At 37.9% G+C, this 25295-nt stretch overlaps 1 protein-coding gene across 3 annotated transcripts in view; it reads right to left on the minus strand.

Moving 5' to 3' along the window:
• Positions 7117-25295, minus strand: part of MSANTD1 (Myb/SANT DNA binding domain containing 1) — a 30218-nt gene continuing 12039 nt past the window's right edge. The window contains exons 1-4 of one of the 3 annotated variants that reach the window (XM_021397131.1): positions 23952-24067; positions 23260-23524; positions 14346-14630; positions 7117-8628 (exon numbers count right to left, since the gene is read on the minus strand). In XM_021397131.1, the coding sequence (XP_021252806.1) occupies positions 8388-8628; positions 14346-14630; positions 23260-23524; positions 23952-23985 (825 nt within the window). In that variant the 5' untranslated portion in view covers positions 23986-24067 and the 3' untranslated portion in view covers positions 7117-8387. Of the gene's footprint in view, positions 8629-14345; positions 14631-23259; positions 23525-23641; positions 23713-23951; positions 24068-25295 lie in introns of those variants that run through there. The other 2 variants (XM_021397132.1, XM_021397133.1) reach the window with 2 other exon arrangements.

The following is a 25295-nucleotide window of genomic DNA, read 5'->3' on the forward strand; positions in this document are numbered from 1 at the left end:
TATGCAGTTCAGAGCTAAATCTTCACTAAAGAACTTATTTTCTATATCAGAAAATGTAGTTCTTCTTCAGTCAACAATCAGAGTCCAATGGAGAGGATCACTGAAGGTCATGTTCCCCACACAGAGGGCTGCAAAATGAGCACATTGCCATCAACATCTCCCTTGTTTTACTAGTTAATCTAATCTTTTAATGTGCCTTTTTATTTCTTCTAAATACAGTTTTCTTCCAAACAGGAGATGATTTTGCTAGCGAGGAAATGGTGAAAATATTTTTATATAAAGGCAAAATGATTTGGATGATGGTGTTTCCCATCCTAGCACACTGGTGCAAACAAGTCTGTACAAGGAGGTGTGAAGTTGTAGAACTAAACAGGGATACTGATCTTGTTAAATCTTGACTGGACAGTAGAGGTTCTATCCTCTCAAATCCTATTTAGACATAAAAGGATTGATTTATATAGCATCTACTTGGCTTTGTGACTATGTCCTTATCTAGAATGTTATTTAATTAAACATTACAACATAGTTTTTTAAAACAAATGGTTTTGGTGTTTTGGTTGAAAGATTCTTTTGTGCACTTAAATGTGTGAATGATACTACTTGCAAAACAGAAGGTTTATAGTGTAAACAGGCTGGAGTATCTTCTATGTGGATAGAGACACAACTAGACCAAGGTTCTGACTGACTGCTCCTTTGGATAGCACTGAAATGTCAATGAAATATCCAGTATTTTAAGAAAATGTATGTCATTACAATAGAATGTGCTGTATTCATTTTTCCAAATTCATGAATATAAAATAAACATTTTGTTGTACACAAAAATTGAAAACACATATCACCTCTCATTGAGCTCCAGTTTTCTTCCCTTACTGATGACTAGGTATAAGTAAAGTTGGTGTCTTTTTATATATATAGCCAAAAAAACATCTACTTGAAACAAACATACATCATATACATCTGCCAAGCATTGGAGACCCAAGAACTCTTTGGGTGTTAATGGTGTCACTGGAAGCATACAAACCTCTACCCCAGCATTTCTTGTGGGCAAGTGGGGAGCATATGCCCTGCATTCCTCAGGTACTGAGGAATACCATGATGAGCCAGAATATCATGCCATGGCTGACCTTATATGTTTGGAAGAAGACCTGTATGTTTTTGTTACTGTAAGGAAAAAGGATCTCTCAGGGAAGTATTCCTGTGGTTTTAAGAGCCATGCCAAAAAGTCATCTTCTCATACAGCAACAACTTCTGCAAAAAGTGAGCAAGCACTGTACACTGGTGATATATCAGAACTCTGCTGGCTAAATTTATTACTAAGCCCATTTTCTAAGCAATAAGGCAGCACAAATCTCAGTATAAATGTGTCACTTTTATCCCTAAACCCAGGATAAACATGCTTAGAGCTCCTACATGCTTCCAATGAAAAGAAACCAAAAAGAAAACAAGAGCCTGAGGCAGTATTTAATGTGTCCCCTGATAAAAGACCTTGACTCCAGGAAAAATGATGCAGGATGCAGCATTAAAGTGAGGAGGGATCCTCTCCTCCCTGTTGTTAACCCTCGAATCAGAGAACACATTTTATTAGCCCCTCTCTAGTTAGGATATGACAGAGTCAAATCCAAGGATTTTCATCATACAAGCTCTTAATCGCCAAACTTTGGGGACTAACAGGGGTTGGGATCCCTTTGAACCAAGTTCACACCACCTTCAGGATCTCCGATAGAAATACTGCCCTGCCCATGGTATCCTCCTGAGGTTCAGACAGAAAGGCATGACATGACTAGTGACACGTAGGTCCACCTGGCAGAGGCTTTCTTGGTGCTAAGACTTCTCACATGAAATTATAGGATTGCGCTCTGGCTCTCAAATCTGATTTAAGCCAGTCTGACTTCAACATTTTCCACTTCATAACTAGTCTGAATGCTTTAAAAAGTACAAGACAACACTCATTCTGAGTAAAAATCATGATTATTAGCATAAAAATTCACTAAGATATACCTATATGCAGTAGAATAATTTTTTATGCCCCACCAAAACTTAGATTTCATTTTATATTATCCTTCCCGTTGCTACAAATGACTTTTGGAATGCACAGAAACTATTAAATGCATTTTTGAGTTGTTTTGGCCATGGCAGCATGCATGGAAGTCTTCTTAGCACCCTCAACATTTCTTTTTAAGATTCTTGTAAGAACTAAACTAAGGTATCACTGCCTGCTAAAATTTCTATTCCACAATAAAACTTGAATCCTATACTAACATATTTGACAGGTTAATTCTTTGACCCTGTGGCAGACAACGGCCTCCCTTACCTTTTTAAGGGTACAACATCTCTGGTGGTCACTGCATGTGCCAGCTGATCCAGTTTGGTCCTGCTGTAATCCAGAAATCCTCTATACAGCCATATAGAAACAGATGATTGACTGTCAGACAGGAATTTTCTTCAAGCATTGAAGAACAGCATACCTGTGTTTAGGCAGCTTAACGCTAGGCACCATGCCACTCATGGTGAAACGTTGGCTGCCTGTCTTCGTTTAAAGACCTTTGGTAAAAAAAGTCTACTAAGTCTGTGGGAAGTTGCATGGAGTGGCCTACTCACGCAAGAATGCACACATCAAGTCACCAGAACTTCTTGCCAGTAAGGATACATGAAAGAAGCACAGAGTTAGTGCAACCTGTTTTATGCTGTTTCAACTGTGGTGAAATTCTGTTAGCCAACGTAAGCCAGCTCTAAAAAGGCTGAAATCCTTGCGTACAGGTGAGATGTACAGATTAAGCCCTACGTGGACAGCTTTATTTTTTGTGAAAGATTTACTAGCAATGCATTTCATTTTCATCTGGGGAAGTACCAAGCTAAGCTAACTGAAAAAGAACTATTTAAAAACTTATTCATAACAACTTAAAGAAAGCATGCCATTAAGGTTAGCACTACACAAGTTCACATGGACAAGGTTTTATGTGGTTATAAAGCAGAATGAATTTGATCTAATTGTACTGAACGAAAGATAAATCACAGCTAAGTCTGCTGGGCTGATAAATGAGGATCATGGAGAGTTTTTTAAGTAGTTTTAATTACTTTTCTAAATACATTTATTTTGCAGTTCATAAAAATTTGATATTCCTGTAGCTTCCCTCGCTGACACAAGCTTACTTCAAGCTGTGATAACTACTCCTCTACATTTAAGTAACTAGAAAATGTTATAGCTTTAATTCTATGCACTAATTCATTTATTCACACAACGCATAGCACTGCAGAACTTACCCCTAAGATAACAACATCTGATCGGGAAGTCGGATGTCCATTGAAAATCTCACAGGTGAGCTTAAAAATCTGAATTCAGATTATCTTTTTTTAGCATTTTAAATATTTCAAGAATTATTTGCCAAATTCTTACAATCTGGTTAAAGAAACATATTTCAAGAAAACAGAATTTAAATAGTTAAAATAATGATTGATTTTCAGATGACTAAAGGCAGTTCCTTTGGCACATACTTCTGCATGAGCTACTTTCTATTTATTTAAAATTACGTTTCAGTACTGGATAAAAGATTTGGAATACAAGCAGCAACTTTCACTACATAGCAAATATTTTAATGGCTTGATCCACAAATATTTTTGATGGCTTGATCCACAGCCATCAGCTGGGATCAAGCTAAAATCTAATTTGTAGTAATTAGCCAACTGTAGATAAACTGGGTGTTGTTCACTGCAGATGACCAGGCTTTTTCTCAAAGAGAATACTTGAAAGTGTTCATCCTCATTTAAAATGTGCTTCAAAAAGACACTTTAAAACAAAATAACCTGAAGGAGAAAATATTTCTACTATGCATACAAACAACATTTCACCCCAAAGTGCCGAAGTAATTGAATTTTTTTTGTTAAAACACTAGAAAAGAGCAATTCAAAAGTGTAATGATGCAGTCTCAAGCTTGCACACACAGGAAGTATGCTACCCATAGAATCAGGGGAAAAAGATTAGCAATCTAGAGACCAGATGGTTGGTATTTACTTGCTGACATAACACCGCCAAATGTTCTGAAGTTTCTTTTTCAAATTTGCCTTTCACATTACATTATCAGCATAGGAGCTGATTCTCGAAACACATACATACACAGATCATTACATTTACTCATCCGAGTGGTCCCATTGACGCTACTATTGCTAGAGACTTCATTCACAGAAGCAGGCTGTCAGCCTAGGGTAAGGCTACAGAGAGCTGTAAGCTCTTTTTGCCCACATTGAATTGGGTAGGCAGTCTAGAAAAGAAATAAAACCTCTGGGTGCATTTTTCTGCTGGTTTTGTACTTTGCAAAAGATACGATAGCCATTTATGGAGAAAATGCAAAAGATATTCCATATCCATACATACATTACCTGCTTTTGTTGATAACAAACTTGGCAAGGCCTGAAACAAACTGAAATCTTAAACTGATAGGATATCAAGGAGAAAAAAGAATACTGTTAGTAACAAACTATTAAGAGCAAATGGTTACTACTAACACATGAAAATGCTGTTTAATTATAACAGAATCCTCTTACAAATTATTTAACCACTCTGGTTTGTGAATATTTGCTTCCGAATACTTGTCCAGAGACTTATTTATGTCTCATGAGAACAAAAAAGTCACTCTTTACCATACACTATTTTTGACTTGACTAACTTACCCGTAGATGCCTACCCAAAATACACAGAATTTCACTGTTAGCTCTTCATAATTTTCTTCTTTGACATTGTTTTTCCTTTCATTTTCCTGTGTTTCCTCTCTTCCACATAATTAGTACTTTTTTTTTGAGACATTTACTTTGCCCCTCTACCCAACATATATTTTCCATCTTTCATCACAATCCCCTTCTACTCAATTCCTTGCATGTTTCCTACTGCCTCCTCAGGTTCCTTTTTGTTCTATTTCTACATCCCTTACAAAGTCACCTGCCTCCAGGCAGTGTTTTTCCTCCCTTATTTATTTTTTCTATCTGCACCATCTGTATGCGTATATGTAATACATGCGCTTCACTTTGTGAAAGTGATATCATACTGCGTTGACCTCGTTATTGCCCTAAAAATAACAAATTTGTTTTCCTGCGCTACAGTTTATTTGTTGATCACACTTCTAGAAACCATGAGGGAGTTCCTTTAATGTCATAGTCACAATGCTAAACTCGAGTAACCCCTCATGTGCTCTCCCTGAGTACTTATTAGGCTCTCAGCTCCCTACTCATACAGATCCAGAAGCGTTGTCTCGGTTTTGCAAACCTGGCAATTCCATTTCAATTCTAGGCAAGTCTTTCTTTGGTTTGAATATCTCAAATATTCAGATATCTTTACCTGCAGCAAGCTGTCCCATCTAGATGAGAAATCTGTGCCTGTCTTCAAAAAAAGGACCAGAAAAATCACCCAGCCTAATTTTTCAAGTTAATGTTCAGTCATCCCTAAAACAAAACAAACAGCAGCAAAAAAATAAACAGTGCACATGGGGAACTTTTAACTTGTTTACAGAAAGAGCATGAGAAAAAAAAATACATGGAACTAGTCATACTTGTCTGCTGCAGTGCTGTGTTCACTCTCTGGATAAAAATGAGGAGAATTTGGATAATCTGAAAGGATGGAAATGACGCATTTTTCAAAGAGAAGGATAAAAAAGAAAAAGGAACCACTTTAAAAATGATGCTTTATACAAAAATAAAATCTCTCCAATAAACTCTATTTCCTTTAATACACTTGCATAAGACAACACTGAGAGTTTCATCCTGAATGCTCTATGTCACTCGGGTCATTCATTTTAAAAAGGATGAACTCAAAGAGAAAAAATAGGAAAACAGTCATCAAAATAATCCCTACTTTGTGAAAGAAAAGAGCATTATATTTCTGAAGGACTGCACATGATTTGACCACTGGCTCTCAGGAGTAACTGTTGAAGCAGCAGCAAAATCACAGTGTCAGTACAAGAAGAAATAGATATAAATGGACAAGGAATAATCTTAGAAACAGTCTTCTAAATTGCAACTTGCCAATCGGTTATGCAGTTCTTTTATAATTCTGGAGGCAAGACACCAAACTCACTTTAAGATACAGCTCCATGCATTTACAGAAAGGATTATGTGACATGGTTGCTCATGGTAGCAGGCAAGGAATCAGATTTCCTTCATTCCTGTGTTCCTACGGTTCTGGAATTATAATTCTCATAGCCTGCAGGGAGACAGGCTGAGTACTCTAGGGTGCAAAGTTCAAATATGCTGCCACTGGCACAGCTGATTAATTGGATTTAATTACTATATGATTTGTGCAAATAATACCAGTAAACACCATTAATTCCCTTGGAGTCAAGGGAGAGTTTCTTTAAATCTTATTGTAAACAAGTGTCAGAAAGCACTACAGCGCAGTTACATCGGCCTATGTGAATCTGTAATGCATCTATGTTTGGAATGGGCAAAAGCATGACAAATCACAAAATACATTTTCCCTCCCATATATGCATGTAGGGCAACGCTCTTGCAAGTGTTCTAATCACCTATACAACAGTAAGAATAGCCCTGCTTTTAAAAGTGATTGTGCAGGCAGACACATCATAAGGTTTCATGATTCTTTCAGAGCAAACCAATTCAGGTACCCAAAATATTTGGAGTCTTAATTTTGCTGTACAATTTCACTCTGTTTTTGAATAATCCAGCCAAACATTTGCCCCTTTTCCAGCCATCCGATCACTGTAGTAGAGGTGTGAAGGAAAGTTGTTTCATTTATCCTTAGACAGACAATGTTTGGTGAAGGTGTGGTCATTTACCGTGGTCTTTGCTTTATCCTGTTACAAATTAAACTCCATAGGAATAGGCCACATTTACATACAATAATTGTATATTAGAGCTGCATCATTCTTAACTGTCACACCTACAGGACCTTTGAGGAACTACTTCCATATATTGCTTATTTGTTTGGTAAGTATAACCTTTATCTTATTCTCCAGGAGTAGTTACAGATTAATTTATTGGGTCTGGGTCTTGAAATAGTTTAGACAATATTAGTGCAGCTATAAAGATGTTATATAGGAAAATGCAAACAACTTCAAAACAAAATTTCAAGAGAAGACATAATTTAATACTGAGAATGGAAGGTGGCCTTGGTTTCCAGCACTGATGTTAATTCTATACCTCTATATCCGAATCTGACCTTGGGTACTCATTCTTGCAAATACAGTGAAAGCAGAAGTATGCTTTTCAAGAAGAAAGCAGAAAGAACCGTACAAAGGAATTCATCTGAGGAACTTCTGAATGCATATTAAAGGTTATTCCAATGTTATATCTCATTAGAGAATCAAAGGCTCGCTAGTACTTCGTCTCAAGGGCCTAAACACAATCCCTTATGCCTTCGGCTCCCTCTTGTGGTGTATCGGTGCCGATCTGCCTTACATCTACTCGTATATCGAAGTTGCACGACCAGCAAGTGCTGAGGAAGAGGTGTTCAGTATTCTTTATGACTTCCATCAATATATGCACCAGCAGAGGATATCTTTACCCAGTAGCTAAGCATTAAAAACTTTTGACCGTGATTACCTTTTCACCAACCCAAAGCGTATTATCTATCCAGCAATAAGTACGTTTCTTCTTTTCCTTTATTTCATTTGATAGATATATATTTGTATATACACACAGTACAATATTTATCTTTTGTGATAGAGAAGAAATGATAGTTTTCATTGCTGGTCGCTCATTAAGTCAACAGATTCCAGTTAATAATGAAAAAAATTAAACATTTAATATCAAAAGCAACTTCAAGTATCGTCTATACATTTTAGTATTCAGTATATAGTAAGGATTTGTTTGTTTGTATTTTATGAAAAGTGTATTTGAATAGACTATTTTTACTCTCATACTTTAGAGTACTATTCATATCAGGCATGGAGTTTAAAATGATGCATCTTGTGATCCCAAGTAGCTCTTCACAAGAACCATGCATAGGTCACTTGTACAATCACTAGGTATGTTTCAAACCAGGGTTTAATCATCAGCAAAGTCAAGATGCAATTAACATGTTTAAGAAGACATTACTTTGTTCTTCAACAGCAGGTCAGGGTATGGTCCTCGATGTGAAGAAATACACAACATCTCTGTAAAACAATACCTGACCTAGGCATAACAGTATTGAAGTTCCCAGAGCTATTAATCCCTTAATCTTTCTGTATAAAAATAATTCAGTTTAGGCATATATTGCACTATTTTTCTCATGCCAGATATCTCTCACCCTGCATTATCTGTTCTCTTTGCTTATCTAAGAATACACTAAGATTTTAATTTCCATGGAAAACCTGGGAATAGGGTAACAAACACACATAAGGTGTGCAGTAAGGGGATGTCTATAATATCAATAATAATCTCAGAGGCATTCACAAAGGAAACTACACATTGGATTTGGAAATCATTTTCTCCAGTAGATTCATCATTCTCTCCTGTAGCTGTAAGCTTTGAACTTGGATGATATTTTGCTGATCCAGAATCCTGCGCACTTCTCTACAGGTTTCTTCCATAGCTCTGCTCAACTTCTTTTGTTCTTCCAACATGGCCTCCATTAATTTTAGCTTCTTCTTTTGAAAGCTGCAGCTTTGCATTTTCCTTTTCTTAACTGGTCTTTCTTCAGTTCTGAAATGGGAAGATTTGTTTACAATTAAAATCACATTTATGGAAAAAAAAAGCTCTGTTAGGACCTGAAGTTGTACACTACATTCTTAATCAAGCTACACCTAGGTTCAATTAATAAAAGATGTTTTCCAATAAATTCCCTCTCAGAATCGTGCCAAAACAGAAGTATTTACTCCATTGTTGCATAGCATTACTGACTGTAAAAATAGGTTTTAAAATCTCATCATTTTTAACAAGATTTTTTTCCCACAGAATCCCAGGCATAACATTTTCTTTTTATCTTGATTTTTATATATTGAGTTTATAAACTCTGCTGGGAGAGACTTTTTGCTCACGTGGTCATTATATCTATTGTAGTTCAAGCTGCGAGTGAACTACACATCTGAGAAACCTTCAGTTACAGATGGGTAACTTCCTTTCAAACTCAGCATGATAGTCCATGTATCTGGAGTCCCCGGCATCAAAGATATCCAATGATGGGTCTCAAAGCCCCTTTACACTAACAGCAGTCTCAGCTGTGTTCTGTCAAATGCTGTGTTCTTTCTAGGGGAGATCTAGTAAAAGCACAGTCTTGAGTAGAATGCCACGTGAACAACTTGTAGATTTCAAGACAACCTTGAATGAGGACATCAACCTAGCTCTAGAGGAACGTGTTTTTACTGATGTGAAGCAGGGAAGCGGGGAGGGAGGTCACTCAGCTGCGACAGATCTGTATTACATTTCCATATATATGTTCTTATCCTACTTGACATTCAGATCTCTCAGCAAGAAAAATAAACAATCCTAAGAACCTGGAAGACTTGCTGCAAATATAACAAAAAGGCACAATTCCCCTGACATTTCAGGGTACAGCGCAACACAAAGGGTGAGGTCTGTGAAAAGAAATAAATGGATCACGTTAACTGCTATTAAAATCTTAGAGGAAAAAGAATAGAATAGATCTTGAAGGAAACTGCTTCACTTCTGCTTAGCCATTTGGACATTACATCCTCCCATGCACAGGTAAGAAACCGCAACAACCTTTCTTTACAAACGTACAATGATATGGTGACCAGAGACCATTGGCTTTCAGATTATCCAGAAATTCAGAGTTACTTGCGTAATTCAAAAGAATTTTTCACCAAAATTATGATTATTTTAGCCAAAGTCACCTTATGAATTTTAAATCCTCTGCGACGTTTATTGCTGAAACCTGATGGATCTTTCTACTCTCTTCCCTATACAGTATTAGGAAATAGCTTTGGCAAACCAATCCAATTGAAACAAATAAAAACTGGCTCCTAGAGCCACAAAAGGGCTTTTGTCACCGTAAGCCATGGAGAGAATAGTCCTTAATATGGAATGAGAGGGAACATCTAGGGCATGTAGTTGGTACTGAGTTGCACTGAGTATTGCATTGTTTTTTTGGTGATTGTGTCTGCCATTCCATTTTTTTTATTTTGATTAGGATCAAAAAGACTCCAAAGAAAGTGGGGGAAAAAAGGAGACAGAGTGATTTGCATTGAAAGATCTAAAGTGAGACTTTTTTTTAAGAGAATAAAAAGATTTTAAAATATCTCCCCAGAGACTGTCCGACAATGCAAGATATTAGCTGCTTTTCAGGTGAGTAGATGTGGCCTATCAAAAGCCTATCAGACAAATAACAAGAAATTCAAGACAATAAAGCCTTGCATGGCTCTGGGAAGGAAAGAAAGGCAAAATGTCCAGTGGTGATGGCATCTGCCCAGGAAAGTGCATCAGCAGTATTTGCAGTCTGCTAATAGCTGAGAAACTGTACCCGCTGACAAGTGCGTGCTCAAAATGGTGTCTCAGCCCAGAGAGTTACCCCAAAACCCAGGGCACAGGGTTTCTCTAGGGTCTCCTAAGTACTCTCTGTGTTGCTGTTTGCAATTAACAAATAGGGCTTGCTAATTACCGAGCCTTCACTAAAAATACATACTTACTTCAGACCACCTAGCTTTGGTAGTGTTCCCAGTCACCACTCCTCCCAAGCAATAGTGACTATGAATGAGAGAGTTTTATGATAATTCAGTTCTGCAGTAAGGACTTAGGATCTATAATGCTCTCTTCTTGAAGAATAGCTCTTGAAGGAAAGCTCTTGAGAAAGGGGTCTATTAAAAAAAAAAAAAGAAGAATCTAAAGAATCTAATTTATGAATAAAGAACCCTCACCAGCATGAAACAATGTAAAATGTCCAGTGATTCCTGAAGGAGTTATTTGAATCAAAGTGCTTCTTCAGATACTGAGCCATCTTTCATGAGAAGTTCCAGGTCTCCTTATAGGTCCAGAGAGACCCCTTCAGTGTTAATATCTTTTTCTAACAGAAAGTAAAGAGGGAACCTGGGATAGGAATAAAACACATATGCCTCAGCAGTGAGCATCCCATCAGCATCAGTATCTCTCAAGCAGTTTCAGCTAGGAGTTTGTCTAGTTTGGTAGGCTCAGCATAAGAAATGATCAATGATTCACACAGCAAACATCAGTTGATTCTCCACATTGCATTCCTGTGCAGACACAGCCTTTGTGACGATGGAGATGCAGCAGCATCCACACCCCCTGCCAAAGAAGCTCCCCACTCACTGCCAAGCCTAGGCTCTGGAGGTAGATTTGGAGACCTGCAGGAAAGAATGGTCTAGGAAATCCAGGACCTCAGATACAATGTGGTGGTATTCTTGGGCCTCCAGTGTCAATGACAGGGAGCCGCCAAAAGAATTGGCGCTGGCATTCCCCTGAGAGTGCAGATGAAGCATGGAAAAGCTCTGGCATTGGGATCGTGTTCCAAGCAGAACCTTGCAAAGCTATTTGCACACTATGGCCCAAAACAGACAGGCATGACACAAAACAATGAAAAGAAATAATACTTCCCCTCTCATCTAGGAAGCTGAACAGAAATGACAATGTGTGTTGGAGACCAGGAAGAACAAAGCAAAACTTCCAGATAGAATTAGGCAAGATGTTTCCTGTCTCAAATACAACTGCTGTCTACTTACCTAAAATCAAATTAATTCCCTGTTTAAATTAAAAAAATATTTGATTGATTGCCTACACTCACCCAATGAGGCTCATTTCAGCACTGTGTTAGAATAACTAATGAAGCAGAAGTTAAATATGAAAAATAATCTGTCTACCAAATGTGTTACCTCCACAAAACCACGATAACAACTACTTCATGGCAAATGGGTCTCCAGTATCATTGGTTTCTGGGATTTATGGATCTCAAGAGCTAACTACCATTTCTGACTCGATTGTGTTATTTTTTCACTATGTACAAATCTGAATAACAACCTATTTTTCAATGAAAAAGAACTAGCAATGACCTGAAAATAAGTATTAGTAGTAGAAATAGAAGGAAGATATTCATAGTTTGAGGACCAAGAATCAGAACAACCTACGTCTTTTGATAAACTTAGATCATTAAAATACAGTCAAATGCATTCATGAATTAAAGAGACTCATCCTTGAATTGTAGAGTGCAACCACAAAAAGGTCTAATCTTACTCTTTCAGTGTGTAAGTCCGGTGTACCAGTTTATTCAATTTACCGTTCAAAAATTGAAAAATAGCAAAGATGGGATGATGATGATACACAACTACTTCAAGGAAATAAGCAAAAAAATGCTGTGAGGGCCTCAAAAAGTTTGAAAAGGAATAAATAGAAGTAACATCTGAAAGTTTAACTCACTATATTCCAATTAGAACTAAGACACTGGTTTAAACAAGGGATAATCACTGGAACAGATTGTTACAGTGAAGAGTGAATTCTCCATCTCCTGAACGTATCAGTACTAGACTGGACATGTAGTGAAAAATTTCTAAGAGTAATATCTTAAGAACAAAGAAATGGAGGACAATAGAGACATGAGGCTCTGAGTCAGCAGTGACTGCTCTGGGGAGCCATGCCGCAGAATGCCCTCCATAACACCTTTGGGCTCCACATCACAACAACTGAATTTGAATACATGGATGGTGTTTTTTAACAGGAAGTCACTCTAGCTGGCATTGAGGTTTTATTATACTCTGCTAACTTATGAAAGTAAATTATTTTCATTCCTATTTTCAGTATGGTAGAAATGGCAAAACTGATGAGGTCTGAACCACATTTGCAATCTATATAATTATGTTTTGTCATTATTTCAATAAAGAAAAAAGACCAAGTTACTCAATGGAGTGAAAAAATACACTGTTTTCAGTTAGATAAAAAGTCATTCATAGTGTTGCTAGAAATTCTGATTTTAGAAGTTTAAGCTGCAGTACATGACTCCATCACTTTGCATTATCCAACATTAACTCCATTATTGTCAGATGCTTTACTGACATTACAATACAATATAAGCTTGTAAAATACTGAGCAAATAGCGGGTGTTCCATTAAAAGAAAAGAGAAATTTCAAAGATTTTTCTCACCTGTGAATTGCAACAAAAATAAAAATTAATATGATCCCATGGTTAGGGAATCATCCCTAATGTGAAGAAATCTAACAAATTGTTAGATTGCAACAAACATCGCGATCAAAAAATACACCCTTATGTTATCAAATAGTCTAGTATATAAAGTATGACTCATTGTTTCAGAAAAATAATGTCTCAATTATTAAAAAAATATTATTGGAAATCAATTCAAGAATTGGGGAGGGAGTTCTTGCATAAGAGACATCATCTTGGCATTTACAGATACTAAACCATGAGATGTTGTTTATCAGGGGATATCACGCCATTACAATGAAGTACGATGCAAAAGAAAATGTTGCTTGTGAATGAGAAGACTGTTACAGTTCAGGATTTATATACCAGTTTTTAAAATAGTCAGCTATTCAAGGGCCATTTGCTTGAATGATTGAACGGACTTATCCTAGTTTTACCCATCCAAGAGTAGGCCTGGAAACAATAATTGAAACTTGTTAGGTTGATTCTTCTTCCAGCTCTACACCTTCTCAGTTGCATGACTGACAGATAATTTTACTGTTACAGTTAAAGCCTCACAGACACATGATAAGATCTTCAGGACCAACGTCTTCCTGCCAGAAAACTGTAATCAACTCTTATTTCACACTGCTCTGGATGAAAAATGAGACCAGTGAAGTCTAAAATATATATCAAGTGTATAACCCTGCCTTCTGCTAAAATGCTGTCTTCCAGACAACTCCAGTCTTATCAGAAAAGGAAACACATTTGCATTCTCAAACTAGCATTTACTTTGAAAAAAAGACATTCTTCATTTTATTTAATGTTTGCAATTTTCTTTCAAACTGCATCAATAGCATTTCAGTGTCCATGGCAATATTTAGTTTGCAACTTTTCACCATTATAATAATAGCTGAAGCCAAGGAAATTTCATACTCCTATAAAAAAAAAAAAGCCTAGAGCAAGCCAAAAATCATCTAAGCAGTATGTTGTATCTGTTACCACATTGCAGCACTATCATGAACATGCCCGTATTCCTAGCACAAACACACTACCTCCTGTGAGCAGTGACATACATGCTGAATTTTGGCAATACTACACGACTTTTTGCCCAGTCCTCCAACTCCCTTCCAATCCCTTATGAAAGAAGAAAGACATTGCCCAAATTCAGTAGAATGGGAAATGTATCTCAATTTGTGATTTACAGGAAAGCTATAAGAGTCATTAGAGAAAAATGTTCCAGGATTTCCTGTTTGTGATAGTTGATCCCATTCATTCTATGAAATACAAGAAAGTAGGGAAAAAAATTAGATGCTACCTCAGCTTGTAAGAAAGTAAGCTTGATGAGCTCTCTGAATGTTCATCTTCAAAGCACTCTTCCCTTCCTTCATATGTAAACTGATTATATGGCAAATACAGAGGTGTAGACTTAGCTGATGGTGACTGCGAGGCCTCTGTCTGTGATGTAGAAGGACCTGGTTGCTGATTTTCATGCATTTTCACATCACTGTGGTCTGTCACTTTGGATAAGATCCTATCAATGGTTTTGTAGTAAGGCCAGTCAGGTGCAACAGTTTCACTGTCAGTCATGCATTTTAATTTCCTGCAAGAAAAGGCATACAACATTAGAGCTTGTTTTCTTTATAAAGTACTTTTCATACAGATCTTCTATATCAAAACATTTATTCTGGTCGTGTTTGGGAGTTAAAGTTTCTTTTCCTTGTTTTCACCTGTGATTAAAAGATGAATTTCATTTGGGGTTAACATGCAAGACCAATAAAGAACATTACAGCTTCTAATGAAAACAGCGCTACGTTGATCACCGAATATTTTTCTTCCCTTTGCAGCGTGCCAGACAGCAGCACCTGACAGTGAAGCCAGGACAGGGAAGACAGCACAGCCTTAACAAACTGTGGTCAAACTTGGCTTTCTATGCATAGAGGAATGAATATTTATTTTCCATTATGAATATCAATGTCTATAAACATCATTCATATTCTTCTCCACATTTTGCCTAGAAGGTCAACATCACTCTTTAGAACATTCTAGTAACAACCACAAGATACAGATGTCAGCTTATCTGTTACAGGGTAAAGGTCAGTGTGGGAAGAAATACAGTTTCATTTATTTCCCCTCAAAAAATTTAAAATAATAAAAAGCAGTTAGGAATGCATTATAGACAGTAAACATAAAAACCTTACCATTGAAGAACTGTCAGTCATGACCTTGTCCCTCATATGTATTTTATTATGAGATTTATCATTGAGTACTAATGCAAAGTTCATCCATTTAACATCCACTGTTATTTTATTTACTTTTTTTTTTTTTAATTTCATTGAGAAATGAAAAACAGAGGTGAATAGATGCATCTCAAAGACACTCCACTGGCCAGCTAACATCCCAAAATTTCCACTTGTTTGCCTTTCCCAGATGGGATCTTGTTAGTATAAATGAAAGTTCATCAAAAGAAGAAAGCAGGAAAGGCAAGATTGATGACAAAAGCTCCATTTTCATGAACCAGGTTTCATTTAAATTAAAAAAAAAAAAAAAAGAAAGAAAGAAATCTGATTCTCCCCGCTATGAAGAGGTTTCAATTTGCAGAAAAAAAAAAAAAAAGATGAAAACTATTCCTGGACACCTGGCCCAGCCTTTTTTCTTGAAGCCTTCCACATTTTCCCTCCTCTGAATCCATCCTGACCACATCAGTCCCCGCAAAGCACAGAATGAAGTAACATGTAAACATGATAAAAATGTTGCCAAACTTAAAAGTGGGAACTTGAAGTTCTTCCTTTTAGACATCACCGAGCCTGGGATAAGGGGAAATCCACCAGTGAGAAAAGAAGGCAGAAAAATTTGCTTAGATTTTGAAGACATTTAAGGATTCCTCTTTTTTTTTCTTGTCCTTGCAAGGTCTGATGAGCTTTCCCAGCTTTTTGGGAAAGTCTTTCATAGCAAAGCCTCCACAGCTGTCTGTCTTTTCATGCCCTATATGCATTCAAAATTTTAATTTCATACATGTTTCACAACCTGCTGCCGCAATTTCATAGTCAGAGAATATCTAGCACAACCTACAAACACATCTATATCCATCAAGTACAGACATAGAATAGCAAAATACAGGGCTCATAGCAACCATCATTTGATACTGATTATTTTTAGTCCAATTTTTTAGGCTATTTGCATGCCAAACTTATCAATTATAAGCTACTAGCTGGGTCTACACTTCACATTTGTTTGTCCATCTTGAAAACTTCAGTACATTCAAGCAAATGATTTTACTCCACCATCCTCAGCCACTCATTGCAATGCATTCGCCATGGTCTGTCATCCCCATGGGTAAAAAAGCAAAAAGCCACGCATGAGCACGTCCCTGCCATGTCAGAGCAAAGTCCAGCAGCTGGATTAAGATTTCACCAGACATGGTTTGAGCCTTCAGAATTGCAAAACATTCTCCCAGAAAGGACAAGGAAAGCACAGATGTGGTATTCTGCCAGCTTTGCTCTGGGGCAGACAGATGACTTGTGTTAAGCCAAGCGTCAGCCAGATCCCCCATGTCCATCTGCAGAACTGCTGCCCAGCCAGTCCACCTCCAAACTGCGCAGAGGATTCAACTGTCCCAGGGACAGGATTTTGGGCACCACAACAAAAGAAGGACATCAGAGCATCCAAAGGAGGGCTATGAAGATGATGATGGGTCTAGAGGGCAGAATGTATGAGGACCAGCTGAGGTCCCCTGGTTTGTTCAGACCAGAGCAGAAGAGGCTGATGGAAGGCCTCATATTTGGTCTAAGCCCAAAGAAGGCAGCTCCACCCAGCATTATCTTGCCTTGAATCAGTGTCCTGATGACCATTCTGAATACATCAACTTCCAAGCATTATTACATTTATCACTAGAATGACATTCAAATTATTCTTCCTTTATTTTTATTATATCATCCTGAACTAAACGTTAATTTCTTTACTTTAGCAAAACTTTTCAGGAGCAGGTATTTTGCCCAGTTATATCAGCACTTTGGTTTCCTATGCTTGAGCTCAGCTATGTGCCTAAACTCCATTTCTGCTAACACTCAGGATTTTGAAGGAAAGCTGTAGTTTCTTATCTGCCTACACAGTTCTAGGGTTGCAGCTATATAAAACTAGATATTTCTATGGCTCTGATTGCATTGTATGGATACAGATTTTTCCACTTCTGACTATTTAACATAGCTCTTGGCTAAAAGAAATAAGAAAGTTATCATTACCAGGAGGTTGACATGAAAATTTCATTAGCTTAAAAGCAGCACCAGCAGCAACCATCTACCTGTATGGAGTCTGGCTCATATACAAAGAAAAAAAAAAGAAGAAATAGATAAAGAGATGAGAAGATAATAGGAAAGGGAGCATCTACACTGGAAAAGAGATAGGAACACTGCAAGCAGTGGAGGAAAACAGGGAGAACAAATCAAACAGATAACTTGGCAACATTAAGATCAAGTTTCAGGATTCACTGATTATTTTGAAACAAACCAGAAAACCAAGAGGGACAGCTGAGAGCTTCTTCCTGCACCAAGATAAGTGTGACCCTGGCAGAACTGAACTCTAAGGCAAAGATGCATTTACTGCTCCCAGTCAATCATTACCATAAATAATGACAACAGGTCACAGTTGCATCCAAAATGTAAAGCTTTGTTTCATGGTTTGGGTTGGTTTTGATTTTTTCATGGAAAGTGAAGAAGTTAGAAAGAAACAGGACAATATTGAGATTGGGATGCAGCAGTTCGGAAAAGAGAGGAAGACAAGCCAAACATTCAACACTTTGAAAACATATACTAGGCAAATCATTGCCTGAGTGAGTGAGCAAGGCAGAAAAATAAGGTAGGGGTAAGCGAGGAAGTCCACAGAGTTTGTAAAATAAATTCCTGCTGAGTTTATCTAAACCTGTCACTGTTTCATGAGGTTCTATTAAAATCCAGCTGAGAGCAGAGGCAACTGAGAGCTCTCTCCAAAAACTCTGGCATCAAAGTTGAGATTCCAGGGGACAAATTTCAGAAGTATGAAAAAAACTGTTACCCAGTTAACCTGAAAGGTGGCTGTGAGTCTTATTGGAGGGAAGTGAACAAATTAATGGGTTTTGAGGTCCTACTGCCAAAACACTCCACAGAATGGACTGCGACACCAGCTGAGTAATTTGTGCTGCCATTGACCTTTCTTCAGACTTTGTTCTCTGTGCCTATTATCTGCCTTCTAAAATAAAATTATTATAATATTATTACAATATTACATTCTAGAGAGTTTTTAAAAATCATTTCATCAGTAAAGACATTGACAATTTGCTTTTTTTTTCTTTTTTTTCCACTCTGCTCAACCCTCTATTTATTGCTTTTTTATTATTATCGCAGTATTTGATATTACTAGTTGCCTTAAGGAATAGATACAAGATTAATCTCCTGGGGTTTCTGTGAAAAACTTCCAAAATAAATAATAAATAACAACTGTTCATGAACCATTCAAGGGGAGAGGGAGAGAAAGATGTATGAAAGTACAGTACTTAAGTTGTGCATCTGCTATAAATTATTGAAATTAAAGAGAAAGCTGGTAAAATATTCAAATTTAACTTTCTGCATCAATTTTAATGTACTTATATTTCATCATTTGCTGTAGCACAGGTCAAATATTCCACTTGCTTAATGTCATAGAGGGTAGCAATGAATTACACAAGCAACAATATTTAATCGCTATCATGTACACATGAAAATAAAAAAATAAACTGATCTTGTATTCAAATCATAAGACTGATTCAAATTTACCAATCGCTGACATTAATTGACTGTGATTCAAATCAAACAGCAACAGCTGCATCTTATTTCCTAGGCTTTGGGAGGGTGATGTTACTGAAAACAATAAATTTGCATTCACACATTTCTTATTTTTATACATCAGAGGGAATCAGTCAAAACTGAGGATCACTGCATGAGCTTTCCAAACCCTGTTTTATTTTTATAAGCCAGTGCATACTATGCCAGTAGTAATACAACAGCACATATAGTGCATTAAGAGCAGTATATTAGCACTGATGAGAAAGTGCATTCTTTCAGGACTAATTACAAGGTTATATGTGCTGAATGCCCCGAGTAGCCTATATAATAGAAAGAATTCAGCAAATACTCTAAGTGATGCTGAAGTGCAAGAGATGGCATGCTAATCCCAGCAAAACTTCTGATACTCAGCACATCAGAAAGATAACTTGAATTCCAGCAGGCCTGGTTCAGCCCCTTGTCCCTCCTGACAGATAGAGAGGGACGTTCATGCACCTCGCTACCCAGGTAACTTTAAAGCTCAAGTTTAAAAACCAGTTGGCTGCTCTGTCCACAGAGAGCATTTCAGTTTCTAGTGTGATTGATTCCTAAAAGCAGAATTTTATCCAAATGTACCTGCAAAAGTTTTCCTTCCACATGCGCAAAGTTTTCCACCTAGACAAGTTAACTAATTTCCCACAGTGGATTTAACTGTTCCTTAATATAAGGAAACTACAGCAAGGATTACTTCAGGATATGGTGTATTTAACCCTGAAAGGTTTCCTCTGAATGCACTTGGACTACAGTAATGCAGATCATCATCCCACTGCCTCAATTCTGACAAGGTCTGCACGAAATACTTGAAGCAACAAGTTGACAGAGAGTTTTTTGGGGGGAAATCAACCATAACAGTACCTGTGCCCTTTGCCATTGACAGTAATATCCTGACATCCACTGTCTTTTATGACTCTGATTAGAAGACAAACGATGTCTGTATTTTTATTTAATAAATCTGATCTTTTGTAAGAATAAGAATAATAAAACAACCAACCACTCTGTTAGTCTCAGTGACTGTCAGTGGTAATGAGTTCCACACGCTTATTATGCAGCGTAATACAAACTTACATGGCTTTTCAACTAGTTTTACTTTTCGTACCTTGCGGTTTCAACAACTTCTTGTATTATAGTAAAAGAAATGCCTGCTTTGTATTCCCAAAAACAGGGCAGTATGTTTTCATGCACCTCTACAACTCCTCTCTATTTTTGGGGTGTTTTTCAAGCAAACCACAGACTTTCCCATTTCTCTTAACAAAGAAAGCTTTGCACATCTTACCCTAATCATGTTTTCTAAACAACTTCTCATTCTCTTGTCACCTTGTTGAAATACAGGACAGTCAGAAATAAGCATAATTCAAGCAGGAAATAGTGACATAACATAGATTTATATAATGGCATTGTAACATTTGCATGACGCTTTTACTACCGATGTGGAGGAATGGGATACAATCACCCTAAAGTTGCATTTGTGACAGAAGCTCACGTGCTCTGAGCTACACCTGAACTAACTTTATCTGGCAGCACAGCATTCCACGTGGGATAAAAAGATGCATCCAGGAACCTGGGCGAATACCTGGGCTGTTAGCCCAGCCCAAGCTCCAGGCCACCATTAGCACCCATTTATTTCCATTAGCTGCAACTTGTGCAATACCTGCTGGATAAGTGCTCCTCCCCTACTTACATATATGTTAATCTCACTTTGGCTTGTTCAGCACTATGAGTAATGGCTTTCATTGGGCAAAACAAGCAAAACAATATAGAATTGGATCAAAATTCTATGGGATCCTCAGAGTGGAAAACACCATTATGTGTTCACCATTATAAATGTGTTTACTATTTTAGATCCTTTAATATTTCAGATCATTAATAATTGTTTCGGAGAGATCCCAGGATGTGACATGCCAGCAAGAACACTTCTTGCTGAACTTTGTTAACAGAGCTGGGAAGAATATTCAAGCACTTCTTCTGAAGGAAAAATAGGCATAGAAGTATATATTCTTAAAAATATGTATATGCTCCTAAGTAGTTTGTAGGGCAAAAAAAAATATTTTTCTTTATGAAATCATGTCACAACACTAAGTAACACTATTTCCTGATTAATTATTCTACTCTAGTTCATTTCTGGCTATCAAAGTAGAGACTATAGCAATTTCGCAGCACTACAGAGTTGGTCGAACTTCCTGATGCAGTGGGAAGAAATCACTTGGTGCAGGACAAACCCTCAGCTTTGCTACTGGCGCTACTTTCCCACACGTTGTGCTTGCTAACTCTACGTCATCATAACAACACACAATCTCAGCTGATTTTACCCATTTTCAGGATCTTTTCTCTTTATGGCAGAGTGCAGCCGTGATGCATGGAAATACACTAAGGTAAAGCATCTTTTAGTATACTTCTCTAAGTATCCTCCAGGCACCGAAATGTGGATTAAAACTCATGTGCCTCAAGGCAAAGACTGCAGTCGATGGCAACTAACATCATTTAGTTTCATCAAAATGTTTCCTATTCTCATACACCAACAAAAAGCCTCCAGAAAACGACGAATTTTAACTCATAGCTTGTATTTGTTCCTGGGTTTTCTATCACCTCCCCTTGAAAGCAAAGCGCACAAGCATGCTTTGGATAGAAACAAACAATATAGGAGCTGCATTTCAAATCCAAGAGTGCAAAATGAAACAGCCCCGTGATGGTGCAAGGCAGTTTTCTAACTCTCATAAATTAGCATCTTAATCAATGAGCAGGGAGCCGCAATGCACTGCACAACAGAGCAGCAGCATGACAACACGCAGCAGAAGCAACCTCAGAAGTTCACAGAGACATAAGAATTTTTTTTAAGTGCTATGTTTCCTCACACACATACACACACACAGACTGCATGGGTGTGAGGGGTTTATTTCTTCCTTCCCCCGCTGCAACTTTAAAGAAAAAACATTAATTAGAAAAGCTGAGATGGTCTGACTGATGACAACACTGAAAATTTAGAACAAAGGCTGACAGAGATAGCCTATTACACTTGGCAATTACAGCGCTTCAATATTGTGCGGTGTTGCTAGCTAGACACCTGTAAAATCTGGGTGCTGGGAGCCGTGCTCCTCAGCAGGAAGGCTGCGGGTGTAGCAGGCAAAGCAGGGGCCTGGGAGCCAGCAGCTCCCAGCTCTGCAGCTGAGTGGCAACTGCTGGGCAATGCAGGGCAAAAATGGATCGTACTTCCAGCTTTCTCACTCACGGTCTGGGCGAAGAAAATTACGAGGATTACAAGAGGGTTAGTCAAACATTTTGGAGGCATTAGCATTTGGTGGGAAATGTGAATTTAATATTATGGAAAATGATGTTAAACATTATGCTTGTGGGTCTTACAAATGCAGAGGACATTGAAAGTTAAGGGGTTTACAGGATTTTCCCTAGTTTTCTACATGATGAGCAGCCTCTGCATTAAATACAGGAGGGTGCCTTACAGAAAAGCAAGCAGTTTTAACATGGTTGCCTGCTGTAATAACCTTTTTTATTATTAATACGAGCTTTGAGGAGAGATTAAATAAAAGAGTCACATATTTGATTTTCTTGCATTACAGGCACACGGCTGAAATCACCACTCAGGATTTCCAGTATGAGGCAGTTTGTGCCTCGCAGAGATAAGAATTTTTTTTAAAAAGAAAAAGAAAAAAAAAAAAAAGGAGAGAGAGATGCAATTATTTCTGCTAAGTTCCAATTCCTTTTCCCCTCGAAACAACAAACGCCTCGCGTTTTTCGAGCCAACTTCCCCTCCTGCTCCATCTCATCTCCTCGCAGCCACCTCCGCCCTCCCCCAGCTCCTCGGGAGCGGTATTGACGGTGCACATCGATCCCCTCCCTGCAGATATAGCAGAGTGCTGCTTATAATTATAGCAATGTGTGTCACTCAGCTATAAGGCATTCCATTATTCCCGGCCCCTTGAAGTGTAACCCTTCAACTCACACGGACAAAACCCCGGAGCTTCATTCCCCAAAAGCATTATTCGGTATTTATTATAAAACAAGCAAAACTTTGCCTTGTCACACCGACCCTCTCTGGCCACTTCCAACTGCAGGAGTTTCCCTGCAAGCAGCTGCTGCCAGGCTGTCACAACCAGCAAAGAGGAAAAAAAAATCTGCTTTCCCACTAACTGCATTTCCATCCCTCTACATCATAACACCGCGAGTTAATTACAACGCGACAAAGTTGTCCCGGAGTTTGCAATGAAATGGGGGAAAAATGAACAATGACGTAACAGCGATGGCGAGAGAGAATTTTAAAAGCGATATGAACAATCTTTAATCTTTTATCTACACATTTTCTGAATGATACTTCTCTCTGAAAGGCAAACAGCACTGCCTTGCCCCTGCTAAAATCTCTTAAAATAAAAAGAATTAACTGAAGCTTACCTGTACTGGAATGTCATATTTGTAATTTTTATCTTTATTTCCTCTCCGTGGCGAATTTCTCCCGTCATTTCAAAGAGTTTGTTAGCCATTTTCTCATAAACTTTGGCATTCCTTTTAGTTTGTTTCAGTTCATCAAAAAATTCTTCCCAGACCAGCATTAAACCTCTCATTTCTGCATCAGTCCAGTTTCTGGCCCTCCTGTGTTTCTCAGTCTGAGAAGAGACAATGTAACTGGGAATTTCTGCTGCAGCCATTGCTGACTGACCTAAAAGGGTTTTAAAAGAGGACACTTAATATAGATTGAGTTTTTAGCTTAGGTTTTTGTAGTGCAAGACATGCATATGTGGATAAAGAATTTGAATGACAACAGAACATATGAAACCTTTTTGCAACAGCTTGAAGCTTGAGTGCACAAAATGGGGCCTACATCTGACAGGCAGGAATTTAGTTAAAAGCTTTTAAACAGAGAAACGTCATTTTGATGTCACGTTTCCATAGCAACAGAGCAACTGCATAAGCTACAACAACAAAAACCTTTTAACTGAAAGCCAAAGAATCAGGACAAAGTTGACAGGCCATCAATATTAAAGCTTTTAAACACTTTAGGTTTAACAAAAAAAAAAAAAAAAAGATCTATGCAGCCTTTGAGAAGCTACTTTTAAGTTTCTACTTCTTTTTCAGCTTTCCCTTACCTTTTAGGCAGACAATCTGCTGGCGGGGGGTCATGGTCGCCTGAACGAGCTTTTAAGTTGCGCCTTGACAGACTCTCTGGGAGGCTGCAAGGACTGAGGCCATGTACACACACACACAAAAAAAAAAAAAGCTTTTTTTCTTTTTTGCAAAGATACTCTGAAAAAAAAAAAAAAAAAAAAGCATCAGCCAGCTTCATGGCAACTATACATCTCCCAGCTAATCAATGTTGGAGCAGGCAGCCTCATTAAAAAGGTGCCCGCGTCTGTTTTTTAAGCACATGCACAAAATACCATTTAAGTGTTTAAATATAGAGAGAAATGCATGTGCAATTTTAATACAAAGCCACTTTTTTTTTTTCTTTTCTCCACGAGATGTTGTGCTGCTGATAAGCGTGTACTGCAGTCCTGTCAGGATGAATTTGCCTTTGTAGGTATGTATTACTCTGTGTATTTTGTATTCCTGGCAATTTAGATGCTATTTATGCAGCCTGTGTTCTGCCTTAGGACTGCAGCAGAAGCATTTCACCTGCTTTATGGGGAACCTAAAAGGATTATTCAACGAGTTAAAAAAAAAAAAAAAAAAAAAGGCTGCAAGATCCTTAGAACTGTGAATAAATTGCTTTGCTGTAAAACAAGCATTCTGAGCTGGGTTTTATATAGGGCTGAATTCTGCCAGCAGTTATACCAGAAAAGCACCACTTATTCATCGTATTAAACGCAGCGCAACATGAGCAGAGGGCCACATCCTGCCCCCGCGTACATCCGTGCAAGCAGTGCCTTTCCCAAAGCAGTGAGATGCATGAAAAGCATTAATAGGAGCAGCACGAGCAGCTAGAGAGAAAGATGTTAATTCCCTGCAGTCCAAATACCACTGCGTTACGTAAAATATAAATAAATAAAGCACGGACCTTTCTTATTATTATTTTCTCTTTCAGCATATAACAGCAATAGGGACCTCACTGCAGGGCACTTCCTGAAGATTAATGGCAGGCAGGGGTTAATGGCCCGAGGCTCACCCAGTCAGTCGTTAATCCCCAGGAAATGTTCTGTGCCTCAATCCTTAATGCTTAAGTATCCTATAAATTGTAAGTCTTCTCATAACCACATCCTTGATCTTAACAATAGTTTAAAAATGCACGGCTTGGTTTGCATCCTGGACATGGCGAGGAAAGCACATCGTGTTCCTAAAATGTACGCTATTAAAATTTGTAGTGTTGTTGCCTCCTTTCCGTTTCTTTTTTTTTCTGTTGTTTATCACAAAAGCACGGAATAAGGTGGGAGATCACATATACTGTACACAGGAACTTCCACTGATCCAGCCCTCACCAATCTGTGTTAGAAATA

Source organism: Numida meleagris, chromosome 4 (assembly GCF_002078875.1).
Source record: "Numida meleagris isolate 19003 breed g44 Domestic line chromosome 4, NumMel1.0, whole genome shotgun sequence".
NCBI lineage: Eukaryota > Metazoa > Chordata > Aves > Galliformes > Numididae > Numida > Numida meleagris.